This window comes from Meles meles, chromosome 18, assembly GCF_922984935.1.
Source record: "Meles meles chromosome 18, mMelMel3.1 paternal haplotype, whole genome shotgun sequence".
In the NCBI taxonomy this organism is placed as follows: Eukaryota; Metazoa; Chordata; class Mammalia; order Carnivora; family Mustelidae; genus Meles; species Meles meles.
The window spans coordinates 34,625,450-34,641,423 of NC_060083.1; the positions used below are offsets into that span (position 1 = coordinate 34,625,450).

General features: G+C 36.5%; 1 protein-coding gene across 5 annotated transcripts in view; it reads right to left on the bottom strand.

Annotated features, from left to right (window-relative positions):
• The window catches only part of STXBP4 (syntaxin binding protein 4), a 160,040-nt gene that overhangs the window by 53,069 nt on the left and 90,997 nt on the right, over positions 1 to 15,974 (bottom strand). For all 5 annotated transcript variants that reach the window (XM_045984422.1, XM_045984424.1, XM_045984423.1 and 2 more), the window contains 3 exons: positions 11,272 to 11,388; positions 10,728 to 10,777; positions 8,104 to 8,237 (listed from right to left, as the gene is read on the bottom strand). In XM_045984422.1, the coding sequence (XP_045840378.1) occupies positions 8,104 to 8,237; positions 10,728 to 10,777; positions 11,272 to 11,388 (301 nt within the window). The remainder of the gene's footprint in view (positions 1 to 8,103; positions 8,238 to 10,727; positions 10,778 to 11,271; positions 11,389 to 15,974) is intronic.

Sequence of the window (15,974 nt, forward strand, 5' to 3'; positions counted from 1 at the left end):
AACGCCAATTCAGTTGTGACATAATGACCTAAGTGGGCTCTGTGAGACTCACAGGACTTAATATTAGAAGACCCGAGTCAGGGGTCTGGCATTACCCTTTCCAAGCGTGTGACTGAGGCAAACCTCCCCCCCACCCCCAAAAAATTAACGTTTACTCAGCATCTGAAGTGTGCTTGGGGGAACAAAGCCAAGGAGAACATGAAGTAGTTGGTACACATCAGAAACGGGTAAGGTAAACTAAGTTCTCTGAGCCTTGATCTTTTCATATCTTTTAAATTAGAAAACAATAATGCCTATCTCACAGGGTTGCCTTGAGGACATATGGATGCAAAATAGTACTTTCAAACTATCAATGGCATTATTATCTTTAAATATATTTATTTGTAGTAGTAGTATCAATACTCTACTGTTCACGGCAGGAACTTCTGATCTACACTGGTGTATCATATTAAATCATTATTAAAGCCGTTCCTGCACACCACAGCTACTGCCACTGTCTCCCTCGAGATGAGCTGTTAATACTCTGTCCTCATATGAACTCTGGAGAATACCTTTTCATTAACCCAAAAGAATGTATTCTGTTTGGATGAGGACATTTTCAGGCCTCAAGGGAAAATATTTCTTTCTGGCATCATTCGCACTTTGTCGGGTTATAGGATTGAAGCATGAGCGCCACGGTAGACTATCACTGCAGTCAGTTCTAATTGTGAAGGAATTGGAGTTCCATTTTTTTGGAAGAGAGATGGTGTACTACACTCAAACATCATTGCCTTCTGGAAGTTTTGAAGCAGTCCTTGTATTTTTTTTTTTTTTTTTAAACCTTTGTGTTGGAAATCATTCTATGTTTCCATGTTAGTGCGAAGGTATATAGGCTTTTCCCTGAATAAATCCTAGATATTGTATACACTGCAATCCCCTTGACAACTTTACTCCTGCCTGGTGGGAGGAACTGAGTTCATCTGGACATGTCTTCATAGCTTCCAGCTGCTGGCAGTATACATGATTAAAGTATGTATCTGAAATACTTCCCTGGAAATAGTCTTCCAGGAAGACCATGTGGTAGCTCTGGGATTGATTCACACTAGGTATTTTGTGTCTAAGCTAAATACTGGAAATATGGTGGCTTTCTGATTTTATGACTGGCAAGCTGTATTATATCTGCTTCTTATGTACCAACAGAAAATAGTAGATAGTTACATATTTGGTATTGTTACATAACTTTAGCATTTCAATTCTCAGGAATTTGTTTAATGAAAAAGGCAAATACCCAAGAATTAATTAATGTGCAGAAGGAGCAACAGGAAAACATGCGATAGTTAAAGATCCAAGATGACAAGAGAACTGCTTTGTGCACACGAATATCTGCACAATGAATATCAAGTTTAAATATGAATATTGAATTTCAGGTGTTCCAAAATGTGATATACAGTGATGAACTACTGAATCTCTCCTTAAAAATGAATATTTATTCCTTGCTACTCAAACTCAGCCCCAGCTACTATTCTGTTCCTTGTCAATCACTGTAACCACCAACCAGTCTTCCTGTGTTCTTTACTCTTGCTACTTCTACAGCCCAGTTTCAAACAAGATGCCTGGATCATCTTTTAAAATGTAGATCAGATCAGGTTTTTTTCTCCTGCTTAAAGTCACCAGGGGTTCTTATGACACTCAAAAGAAAATCCACCCCTGAAGCAAATAATACTTTAAAGTAAAAAAAAAAAAAAAAAGAACAAGAAAATCCAAACTCCTTAAAATGTTGTTCAAATCCCTGTGTGGTCCTGCTCCTCTCTACATTTCCACCCTTATCTCATGCTTACTTGTCTGTTCCCTCCTACGTATCAGAAACCCAGGCTTTCTTCTGTCCCTCCAATATGTCAAGATTGCTCCTACCTCAAGGCTTTTGGATTTGGCCAAAAAAAAGCTCTTCCCATAGATTTTCTCCTGGCTGAATCTTGGCTCAAAAGTCACCTCTTCAAAGAGGCTTAGGATTCCCACTCCTACATCATCTGGTTTTATTGTATGCGTAATAGTCACTGCTGTCTGGAATTATTTACTGACTTGCTAACTTGTTTGTCCAATTCTACCCTTAGGAAGTACCTAAGCAGCTTAACAGCAAGGACTCTGTAAGCTAGTACCCTACTGCCTAGGTCAGGGTCTGGCTGATTGCAGATACTCAATAAATAGTTCATGAAGGAATGAAGTAATAAATCTAAATGGCTACCTTTTCTTATATGAGGTATTTCTCTCTCACTTTTTTTTTTTTTTACCCTGGAAATAAAACTGTACCAGGAAAGAAATTACTTATTTTTATTGAAGTGAACAATAATTTGCTCATGTAAAGTAAAATTAAATAACCCAAGCATAGTTTCCTTTCCAGAGATCACCCGAGATTACATTCGATATATTTTCTTAATGGAACATCACAGCAGTGACCTACTTTCAAATTACAACAATACAAGAGAATATGTGAGTTCATGGTTTTCCTTGAATGGTGTGACAACACCAGTATTTACAACGGGTATTATCTAGCTCTGAATGATCAAACCACTAGAGAACAGGCTCAGCTCACTACAAAAACAGGCGAAACGACATTAAAGTCACATAAACTATCCCCTTATGCTTGGAACAATCTGTCCCAATTCTAGGAGAAAAAAGATACATAAGTAGCAATGATAACTTTATGAAGAAGGAAATACTATAACGTCCATTCTAAATAGGATTTCCTTTGATAAACTCATGTTAGTTAATAAAAATATGTGCGGGGGGAAATAAGAGAAGCAGTGATGATAGTTTGAGACTTAGACTAAGTACAATGAGAAATGCTGTACCAAGTCTTGACTTCCAAAAGGAAAAAAAAAAAAAACAACAAACCAATTATAAAGTCCTTCAAATGTGCAGTACAACATTTCCCCTTTTTCTCATAAAACGTTTTCCCATCTGCCTAAATAACTTCTAATTAGTGTCAGAATTTAAAGACAAAAAGCAGCTATTACTGACATTCTTATTTTAAAGGCTAAAATACTGCCAGTTTCAGACAGTAACACCTGAATTGACGCAGGAAGGCTGCACAGACAAATCTATATAATCACCTGGTCATTGTTTCGTAGGGGTAAACTTCACCTTTGTCTTCAACTGGTTGAGTGAAAATTACATGATTATTCAACCATTTTTTAACAGTTGAACATCTTTATTTCTGCCATTAAAAGAAATGCTGTGATGCAAATAATTATATATGTATTTTTATTCACATTGCTCATTATTTTCTTTGCAAAATACCAACAGGTGGGATTATTGGGTTAAAATACATGACCATTAAAATATTATTTCAACTTTCAAAAACACTTCTCAAATAGATATTTTAAAAGCTCTTGATATATACTGCAAAACTGATTCCCAGGGACCTTGTGCCAAATTATATTCCCACCTGTAGTGGATGAGAATATTTACTTTCAACTTTAATTAGTGGCAGGCCCAGATGGCTCCAAAATTGGATGGATTTTTTTTTTTAATGCCTAATATATAACTTAAGAAAGTGCATTCTCCACAGGAAGATTCCTGCTCCCTGCTTCCTTTGCTCAGGCATCACTTGGGTCCTCGTGGGTGTAGAAACCTTGGCTCCAGCTGCTCATCTCAATCCCGTGAATATCTGAAGCTTAAGGGCTCACTTATCATTACAGTTTTACCCTCTGTTCTTGGTACAGAGAGACGTGCATTTCTTGGTTTTCATCTTTTAAATACACAAACATAATTTTAAATGTCATTTCTAAGTGTAGGAGCAGAATGGGGAGGTTTTGGCATGAGATCACTCTGCCATCTTGGTAGATGGTAGTCTATTCTGAATCCTGACAGCTCTATTTTCTTGCTTTAATACTGTGGACTTTTTCAGGATCATATACCGGTATGCTTATGGATATATATATTTGTTTAAAAGATTTTGAATGAAATGTGTGTGCATACATATATATATATACACACACACACAATAAATGCATAAACATAAAAAACACAACACACACATGTATGTGTATATGTGTGTGTGTGATGTATTTCTCTTTATAAAAGCTTGAATTTAGAGAATTCTCTACTCAGAATTGGTTTTTGACCTTTGAAAGGATGTGTGGACCCTGTGGCTACACTGACATTCAACCAAGTTGTTGTTGGTGTTACCCTGTCGCAGCTCTGGCAGGGAGCTGGCCAGCATGCCCTTCTGTTGTGAGTAGAAGGATGATGCAGCAATCTGAGGGGAGTGCAAGGTGAGCCAGGACCAGAGGTGGCTGTCAAGAGCACTGTGGCATCTGGTGCAGAAGCCACTGTCCTGGGCTCCCTTTCCTATGTGCCCCAGTGCATGTCAGATGTCAAGTATGTCTACACTGCCTAAAGGACCAAGCCCCAGTTGGCCTTCTGCTTGACAGAGAATCTGTGAATAGTGAGGATTTCAAAAATGCCACTGACTCACCAAGATAAAGGAAGAAAAAGAGCCCAGTTACCCCCTCACTAGTTGTTGGCTTTATTCATTACCCCTTCAAATCAGAATGCATTAAGGACTGTCCTCCTGCCACAGTGACCTCCAGTTACTCCCACAACTGCCACTATTGTTCAGCAGGGGGGCTAACAAGTTGGTGGTTTGTGTTTTCACTGCATGTGGTCCTACCTGCCCTATCGAAAACTTTTTGGGATTTACCTGTAACAACTATTGTTTTTAAAGATTTTTATTCTATTTTCACACTACATTTATCATTTCTTTGGAAATCTTGAAGGAACTTAGATGCCTGGGATTGGCTGCCAATTTACCAAGAAGTCAGTAAGTTCTTATTAAAGACCTCCTATGGAATATTTGGCCAGATATTATTTTATTATGCATTTTAAAAACAGAACTGCAGGGGTGCCTGGATGGCTCTGTTGCTAAGCGTCTGCCTTCAGCTCAGGTCAGGATCCCAGGGTTCTGGGATAGAGCCCCGCACTGGGCTCCCTGCTCTGCAGGCTTCTGCTTCTCCCTCTGCCACTCCCCCTGCTTGTTCCCTCTCTGTCAAATAAATAAATAAAATCTTAAAAAAAAAAAAAAAAGAAAAAAAAACTGCTTCTTCCTGCTTTTGTTACAAGGATTATTTTGTCAATCTAGATGTCGGCCAAAGACTGCAGTTCAAAACAAGTAGCTCTTTCAAATAAAGATTACACTAACACATTACGATACTGACGATGTAAATATTGATGGAGATTGACATAAGCACCTCTAAGGGTTCCAATACCAATTGAAAAATGCCTATTTGTCTATATAACATTTCAGTGGATGCAGTATAATGGAACACACCCAAGTTTTGTTATAGTTAGCAATAAACAACTGAAAGATAAGCTGCTGATTCAGACACTTAACCACGGTTTCCTGTGATGGTTACATTCTAACTCAAAGTTGAAAGTGACATTAAATGTTATATATTAAGACAAGCTCTCCTCTACTCTATTTTCAAATGGCTCCAAACTAAAAGAATATTTAGACAATAATTACTTAATACTCTGCACAGAGGAAGAAGTACATTTAAATGAGCTGCTTTAAATAATAGTAAGAATATGGTGCCAGCATTAGCAGCACCAGCAGCAGTGATGTCCACTTGTAGAAGGAATATCTTCTACTACCGGGTGCTTGGTTAGCCACTTTCCAAGTATCTCACTTGATCCCCCAAACCTGTCACTTCAGACATCGTGAGCTCCACCTTTCACAGGGCGAGAGAGAACCAGAGATGAAGTCATTTGCCCAGTGGAGTTGACTGGCTAACTGGGATGCTCCCTGGGGCACCTCCAGGGATCTGCAGGGCTTCCGCAGAGCACTGTTTACGTGGGTTTAGACTGGTCCTCTGGGCTGCCTCCAGGAGCCCCATACTTCTCCATTGCTAGAGGCATCCTGACGAGAGCTGAAGGGGCAGGTTTGCAAGGCAATAGGAAGCATTAATGTTCTCTGTGATCCTACATCTTAAGTGGGGGTTTATGCACATGCTGAAGATGGATGCAAATGTGTGTGATTGCACATGTCTGGGAACAGGGCTTCTGTGAGATTTCAGTGGAGGCTACCATCCAAAAAAAGGTTCAGAATTATCTCTTACATATTCCCCAGGGACTGGTTTTAAGCTATAATACCTAAGAAATCTGATTGTCATTTCTGAGGAAATCCCATCGTATAACATCCCAGAGTGTACTTATGCTAAGAAGAAAGTAGAGGTAATTACCTAAGAGAAAATTCCAAATTGTTACTTGAGATAAGCAGACAGTCACACCAAAGGAAACGAGGTTAGAGACTGCAGTTGAATTATCTACCTCATGGTAGTGATTTTCTGCTTTTCATTACATACAGAAAAAAGCTACTGCATAAAGAAAAAGAAAAACGAGCTGAGTTTATCTGAATTATCAAACATAAAAAGACATGTCATAAAAATTATAAAAGGACTGGGAATATACGCCAATATTAGCAATTATATTTCTACATAAAAAGACAATGCAGAAACTATTTGCTAATTTAAACAGCAGACTTGTTACAATCTTATGACAGATAAAAAGTGCAGATGGAATTTTTCACTTTTCTTCCAAAGAAGTTCTGCTGAATTTCAAATATTTTCTTTGAATAATCATGTTTGACAAATGTAAAGGTTAATGTTAGTGAGGTAATTAAAACTGATGATCGCAATGTCCGCTGGGCTATGTGTGTGTGTGCAGGTGTTTCCCTCCACTGTTCCCACCCTCACTTAAAAATGTCTAATATATAAAATTCTGAGTATACATATAATACATTAGAACTGATTATTTTCATCTACTATGAAACCTACAGAATTTCTTTACATAAAGAGTTCTTATAGGGTTTTTGAAAGAAAATTTTTGATTTTTTAAAAAATGTAATAGGTTATACAAAATTAAGAACAAAAGACCTGACTACAGAAATTGAGCAGATACTATTAGAGGCATGTCTTTCAAACCTCTTTCTGTGACATAGTTTTAAGTTAAAAATTACCCCCAAAGGGTCTTCAAAAAGGAAGCCAAACCATTTGCTACTTAGGACTTTACTCAAAACTTGAATACTTTGTTAACAAAGAATTTCATTTTTACCTCTCCACACTTATATTTATATATGTTCCTCAGCATAGGGAAAATTAAGAGTGGCAAACAGGGATAGTGGAATGAGAGAGGCCAGTACAGAGACAACCAGCAGACAGACTGACATCAAGGGAACAGACATAAGAACAAACAGATAAAAACGGAGTCTAAATCCATGAAGAGCCAAAAGTGCTGGGAGGCAGGAGGAGAGAAGGACAGCAATGTCCAATCATTTAAGCTCTCCCCAAGGATCTCCCTGTGTGCTGGGTTGCTGGATGTTACTTAGCCAGTTGCCCTGCTTCTCTTTCTAGCCCAGTGCTGACTCTGGGGGTGTCCAGTGACAGATCATGCAGTTCTTTTAAGAAAGGTATTCTCTTGGCCCTGGCTTAGGAGTAAATGCCTGAGCCAGCAGCTCTGATGAGGACAGAACTGGTTCAGCTATTCCACAGCCCTTTAATTAATTACCCTGCCGACTGCCCAAGGGTCTGTTCCTAGTTTTCCCTGCTTGTGATCCTGGAAGTTTTTTCATGGTTCCACTTAACTCACTGTTTCAGCAGTTTTGTTGTTCATCTTTATTGTGTTTTGGGGTCTTTTGCTCAGCTGGGCTGTACCTACAATTTTATCCTATCTGTTGCATATTATTCAAAAATTCCTCAGTGTAGGTTCTAATCTTTTAGATTAGAACTGGGTTCTAATTTAAGTTAGAAACTGGGTTTCCAGTGCTGCCGTGGATTTATTTTTCTGTTTATTCTCCCATTTCAAAAAGACTTTGGATGGAAGTAGAGGTAATCAGCTATCTTCTCTTGGAAGCCATTTCAGGCACTTTAAATAAAGTAAATATTCTCCCCCTACAATTAGTGTATTAAGATTGTTTTGTATCAATTAGCTATTAATTTTACTGTAGGCAAACCAACACATTTAACAAAATTAAACTGTCAAGCTTAGAATTTCTTTTTGTTGTTAAATAAATTACTTAAAAAAAAAAAACCAAAAAGGAAAAAAAGTGAAAAATTGCAGAAAACTTACAATCCATGTCAAGTATGGCCCGAACAGATTTAATGAGTTCCTTAGATTCAAGAGCCAGCGTTGCTGGGATGTTACGTCCATTCCTTCCCAGTGGTGTAAGAGAAGTCTGAGAAGCTAACATGGCTCTTCTTTCACTGTGAGGGCAGTAACATAAAGTTGAACTTATCATTCAATAAATAACATCTATTTTGACTTAATCTGAATTCTTATGTATAAAAATATTTGTACTTCTGGGAACAGTGTATTATTATAGCCATAAAATGAAGTAATCACAAAACATTTGTTTTCAGTTCTTTATTATGTAACAAAGACATATTTAAAGAATTAGATTGACCTCATAATAAGGAGGAATAAATCATTTGTTGGGCTTATTTTGTGAGTGCTTATGTTATGCTAACATGATGTAGTCTTTAGTTTTGTAAAAATTCAAATGAAGTATTAAACAGAAGATAAAGTATATTAAAAAGACTGAGCCATGGGGTGCCCGGGGGTTCAGTTGGTTAGGTTAAGCATCTGCCTTTGGCTCAGGTCATAATTTCGGGGTCCTGGGATCAAGACCTACATGGGGCTCCCTGCTCAGCGGGTAGCCTGCTTCTACCTCTGCCCTGCTGCTCCCCCTGTTCGTGCTCTCTCTCTCTAAAAGAAATAAATAAAATCTTAAAAAAAAAAAAAAAAAAGACTGAACCATATTTTTCTAGAGTTTAAGTTTCCAAGATGTGGTGAAAGTTTGCTTAATGTTTTTTAAGACTACCCTTTTTTCTTGAACCAGTTTAAGGCAAGGGCAGACTCTGGCTTTTAAAGATGTATTTATTTATTTATTTGACAGAGATCACAAGTAGGCAGAGAGGCAGGCAGAGAGAGGAGGAAGCAGGCTCCCCACTGAGCAGAGAGCCCAATGCGGGGCTCGATCTCAGAACCCGGGATCATGACCTGAGCCGAAGGCAGAGGCTTTAACCCACTGAGTCACCCAGGCGCCTGGGCTCTGGCTTTTAAATAGTCATTTTTAACCTTCATTTTTAATGCCCAAACTTTTGAAATATTATTCAAGGACATGAGACCTTGACGCTTGGGATGGGGGATATACCTAACCACACAAGGGGAATCTGCTTGCTAAGTATTTTAAATTCTTATTGAAAATAATTATCATGAAATTCACATAATTATCTTACATCATTAGCAGCATGGATAGCAATAAAATGTCAGATTTTTCATTAGAATAAGGCATTACAATAAAATGAATTTAAAAATGTACTATTATCACATAACATATGGAATAATCAAATTATGATGATGTACACCTGAAACTAATACACATTGTGTGTCAACTATATTTCAGTAATAAAATATTTTTGAAAGTGTACTACCATAAACATTCTTCTAAAGTAAAAAAAAAATGCCATGTGAAACCCTAAAATATAATAAGAACACAATGATTCATCTTCATTTATTTATTTATTTATTTAAGGATTTCATTGATTTATTTGACAGACAGAGATCACAAGTAGGCAGAGAGGCAGGAAGAGAGAGAGAGAGAGGAGGAAGCAGGCTCCCTGCTGAGCAGAGAGCCCGATGCGGGGCTCGATCCCAGGACCCTGGAATCATGACCTGAGCAGAAGGCAGAGGCTTTAACCCACTGAGCTACCCAGGTGCCCCATCAACTTCATTTATTAAACTGCTGTTTTTATAGTGAAGGGCAGAGTTTTCCTGTTTCTGCAAGCCTGTATTGCTAGAAGTAGAAATACATTGCTAGTGGCAGCTATTATAAGATGAGGGAAAAAACTGCTTTGAAAATGTATAAACAGGAAACTTTCTTTTGTCTATTTTTCATTATGTATCAAAATGACCATAAACTTGCAGTTTGAAATACATAAATCTTATTAGTAAGTTTGTAGCTCTTAGTAAGAAACTTTAAATTGGAAACAAACTGTGAATAATAACAAAACCAAGGTGTATCCTCCAAATGTATTCCTTTTATTTGTGTCTACTGAATGCTGAAAATGAAAGAAACTGATTGCAGGAACATGTTTTATAAAATTCTGTTTCCCATAACAACTGATCTGCTGGCTTGAGACTGACCTTTCAAGTAATTTTTATTCATACACAGGATGCTTACAGAACTTCTAGGTAATCCCATTTTTACAGAATTCCTGACAAAAACAATATAGGTGATTCCTACCTCAATTTTCAAGTTCTATGATATAATGACTGGCTAAATCCCTCCAGGAATTTCTTTTACAGAGATGGGGTCAAAACAACATGTCCTGGGGCACCTGACTGGCTCAGTGGGTTAAGCCTCTGTCTTCAGCTCAGGTCATGATCTCAGGGTCCTGGGATCAAGCCCCACATGGGGCTCTCTGCTCTGCAGGGAGCCTGCTTCCCCCTCTCTCTCTGCCTCTCTGCCTACTTGTGATCTCTGTCTGTCAAGTAAATATGTAAAATCTTAAAAAAAAAAACAAAAAACAACAACATGTCCTTGTTATCTATTTCCACAAAACATGAAAAAACAGCATCCAATAGGAGTTATGTTACATCTTAAGATTATTTAAGAGATTGTAGTATTTTAATCACAATTACCAAATGAAAAACGTAATCATACTCTACAGAAAACACTTAAATATTCTTACCTTAAATTTGATAAAGGAGAAGTATTATCAGAAAATAATTCTTGAATAGTCTAGAGACAAATAAGACAGTAAAGGAGATTTTTTAAGTTTGATATTTTTAGGATGTCTTTTCTTATTTAACTATTTATAACCTCCTCCCTCTACCACTCCCAGTTGATTAAAAGGTGTTTCTATTACATGGGGGAAAAATCAATTACAATGACACAGAACTCTACTCAGATGTGTAATAACTACGGAAATATTTCTTTATAGGGTAAATATTTATCAAATAACGTTTACATAGTATTAAGAGTTTTGAGAAAGTGTTCATTAAAACATAGTGTATATCTGGGATCATGTTATCTTATCTCAATTATTTCTCTTAATAATCTATTGGTTAGCTGGTCTTTTCATTATCTATGCAATTTTAAAACTGACTATAGCATCGTTATTTTGAGGCAGAGGATGTTTCAATAGCCACCAAACACTAGCACATTTGACTATATGTTAGTCATCTACAGATATCTTAAAAATGGACATAAAGTAATATAATGGGAAAATTTACCTCTACAAAATGAAGAAGCTTTTCAGTGGATGCCTCAAAAGTTTTTCGAGCCATTTCTGATTTTCGCAATTGGCAGTCGAGTACTGTTATTCTCTTTTTTAACTCCTGAACACTTTCCTGGACAGAGGTATTGAAAAGAATGTTTTACTCTTTCTTTTATTTTTACATCAGTGGCTCCTATTTTCAGTTTTAACTAACTGATACCAACATTACCATATTATTTATTTTCTCTCACTGTATTTATCTTCTGATCTGGGGAAACATTTAACTAATTGCATATTTAGAAGTTAAACTGCACAGGGATGCTGCAAATTTTATGAAATAAGCTATAGATGACTTTGTTGATTCTTACAGTAAAATACATTTAAATTAAGTTTATTTTTTTTTGTTTTGTTTGTTTTTTACAATATGGCTTGCCAGCTGCTGACAGAAATTGCTACCAATGTGGTACAACGAAAATTGCTGAAGATATACATAGATATTTAACATAATATGTCCAATGTAAAGCTGAGCTGGCAAGGAAGTAAAGGAATCCCATGGACAGTAAAGGAATTCCATGAATACAAACAACAACAATGCTGGGTGAACTCAGTCATTAGAGTAAGCATGCAGTGCAGTATAATTTGTTCTGAGGGTACATCTTTAGGCACAGATGGCAAATGAGAGAACTTTAATGGGTGAACTGGACAGAAACAAACCTTATAAAAGTAAATAAACGATTTTGATTTTGGTTCTGGCAAGTGGGTTAAAAAAAGTCTCCCCTATAACTTCTAATCACAAGCCCCACTCATGAAGGTTTGAGGTAATCATTTGTATTACCCATGTATCCTGTAAATTTGTAAGCTTAAATTTTAGTTTAAAATAGTCCCAGACTGGTAGAAGCAAACACAAAACTTCTGTGGGGGGATATTTTCTAAACTCAGATTCCAAAGAATGTGTACATATAATGTGTCAAAAGAACATGACCTCAGGAGATAAGCTACCATGAATAAAAGTCAGCTGAAGGAATAAATCAGACACATAAAGACAACAGATACTGTAATGATCAGATACAAACTAAAATGTTTAATGTCTTAAAAAAATAAGGAGGAATTTAAAACATAACAAAGGGAAAAGAAACTATAAAAATAGATCCTTAGGACATAAAATAATGATTCTTAAAAATAAAAATATAATCAAAATTAAAAGATCATTTATGTGTTTAATATTCAATTAGATATAGTTGAAAAGAGAATGGGTAAACTGGAAGGCAGAGCCAAAGAAGGTTCTCATAATGCACCAGAAAAATAAAAATGGAAAATATAAAAGGAGAAGAAGCAAGGAGAATATAACTAGATGAAGATCTAGCATACTCCCATCTGAATTACACATGAGGGTTCAGAAAGAATAAAGGAGAAACTGCTCAGTATAATTTGGGGTTTTTCAGAAATAACAAAAGACACTGTTCCTCAGACCAGGAAGCTCAGTGAATCTCAAACAACATAAATAAAAATAAGTCAATACATGACTCATAGTCAAACTGCTGAATACTGAAGATAAAAAGATTTGAAAATCATCTAGAAAGAAACAACGGACTGCAAACAAATAACAGATTGACTGCTGATACCACAACCATGGAATAAAAACACTGAAAGAAATTAAATGCCAACTTACTTTAAATGTAGCAAAAATGTATTTCAAGAGCAAGAGTTCAATAAAGATGTTTTCAGACCAACAAAACTGAAGAGAATTTGTTACCAACAGATCCTCATTAAACACATTTCTAAAACATGTACTTCAGGAAGGAAATAATTTTAGCAAGAAGGTCTGAGATGAAAAAGAATGCTGAACATAAAAAATGGTAAACATGGGCATCTATTTAAATAAGGTTGGCAGCACAAAATGTACTGTAATAGTGTCTAATTTATGGTGTTAAAAGTCAAGAAAGAACTAAAATGCTGACAAAAATAGAAATTAAGTAGGAAGGGATGATAGGATTTATGTTTTAAAGTGTTCATAAAATTTAGAAAAAGGTGAAAGCTAGTGATCAGTTTTATAGTTTATGTTAAAACAGAATGTTAAAATTTCTAAGATAATCATTAAAACTTAGAAACGGAGTGCATACCTTCTAGCCTAGTGGAAGGAAATAAATGGAATGGGTATTGGGAAAACAGGAGAAATCTGAACCAATTAAAAATAACAAACAAACAGGTAACAGATGACAACTAAAAAATAATCAAAAAACTCAGGACACATAAAATGCATAAATTAAAAGAGGGTAGAAATGAAGTCAAGTTCATTAGCAAATAAAAGAGTATAAATGGAAAGACTTTTTTTTTCCCCATTTATTTTTTTCAGCATAAAAGTATACATTGTTTTTGCACAACACCCAGTGCTCCATGCAAAACGTGCCCTCCCTATTACCCACCACCTGTTCCCCCAACCTCCCACCCCTGACCCTTCAAAACCCTCAGTAAATGGAAAGACTTTTTCAACTAAAGGTCAAAAATTAGTAAGATGAGGAAAAAAAATGCAGATATATGTTGTTTTCCACACACACACAATTGAAACATAAGGACACTGCAAAATTAGAAGTAAAAGAAAGGAAAATACACACAGGTAAACACCAAAAGAAAGCTACTGTAACTATTTTAATATCAATCAAAAACAAATATTAGGGGGAAAAAAGATTGCTAGATTGAAGAATCACAACATTCCACAAAGGATGATAATATAATTCTAAGCTTGTCTGTTGCTAAAAATATTATTTCAAAATATATAAATTTTTTAAAAATGGAGATTTTAATGCATTTCTCTGACAAGGAAATTAAAGTGATTAGAGAAGAACTGAACTCCACAGGTAATGACCCTGATCTAGTAGACTATAGAAAATGATACATCAAAAAACTGCAGAATTCCTTTCAAGCTCACTTTGAAATGTGTGAACAGGTCACATAGTAAACCGTGAAGCAGCCATCAACAAATTTTAGAGTTTGTATGCTATAGACTAGATTCTCTGGTCACAATGCAATTAACCTTTCTGTGCCTCACTGGTGTTTATTAATAAAGAATCATAAATATGCAAATTTTCCCCAATTAATCTATATATTTAATGTACTTTCAGTAAAAGTTCCAATAGTTTCTTTCTTTTTTTCCCTTTTGGTTGAATATATAAGCCAAGTCTAAAATACATATAAGAGATCAAAGGGTCATGTAGCCAACATATTTTTATTTATTTATTTATTTATAAAGATTTTATTTATTTATTTGACAGAGATCACAAGTAGGCAGAGAGGCAGGCAGAGACACAGAGAGGGGGAAACAGGCTCCCTGCCGAGCAGAGAGCCTGATGCAGGACTCGATCCCAGAACCCTGGGATCATGACAGAGGCTTTAATCCACTGAGCCACCCAGGCACCTGGCCAACATACTTTTTTTTTTTTTTTCCCCAACATACTTTTGAAGAAAAAGAACTAGACAGGGTGATCAGATAATCAAGACTTACTATAAAAGATAGCGTAACCAACACAGTGTATTATTGGCAGAATAACATACAAATAAACCAATGAAAGACAACAAAGGGCCCTCAGTAAAATAGACACACATGAAATCTTGATATGCAACAGAGCTGATTTGCAGATCAATCAGGAAACGAGATTTGAATACATGGTGCTGGGATAGTTAATTCACTTAGAATAAAGTCAGAATAAAATGGATCCCTACGCACACATAATGCCACAGAACCAATGACAGAAGGATCAAAACTTTAAAACTTTAATTTTTTAAAAGATTTTCTTTATTTGAGAGAGAGAGACTGAGAGAACATGTGCATGAATGGGGGACCGGGAGGGGCAGAGGGAGGAGCAGACTCACCACTAAGCAGGGAGCTGACAAAGGGCTCAATCCCCTGACCCTGAGATCATGACCTGAGCTGAAGGTAGACACTTAACTAAGCCACCCAGATGCCTCCAAAACTTTAAAACTTTGAGAGGCAAATATCAAAGGGTATCTTTGGGAATGGAAGACCTTCTAAAAAGACAGGAGGGAAAGCACTGATAAGTTCAACTATATGAAAACCAATGTTTATCTTACCATTGGCGGAAAAGCAAGCCATAAATTTGACAAAAGCCTTCAATAACATAACTTAATATAGGGTTAGGAACTGGAACATATATGTACAATCACTACATATTAATACAAAAAGAATAACCCAATGGAAAAAAAAATGGTTGAAAGTAACAAAGAGGCATTTCACAAAGAAATACAAATGCCTAACAAGTATATAAATATAGGCTCAACTGGTTACCTGGGCCAGGGGGAAAAGCCCTGGTGTACAGCATCTGGGGATGTAAATACCTCTTCCCTGGCTGATTTCAAGCTACCAACCTGATAGCGCTCAATATGGCATTAAGAAGAGATGCCCAAAATCGCCAACCGTGAGCCAGGGCCAGCTGGTCCCAGCATGCCAGTGGCTTCAAGTCATTAGTAACCAGGGAAATCCAAATTAAACCACAATGAAATCTCCTTATCACACCTACCCAGATTGATATAAATTAAGAGGAAATGAAAACAAAGTGTCGGCAAGGGTATGAGGTGAACGGTATCTCTCATTCACTACTGGTGGCAGTAAAAATTGGTTCAAAAGCTTTTAGACGCAATTAGGCATTACCCAATAAAGTTCATCGATCATCATTCAATCTAGCAGTTCCACGTGAAGATAAGAAC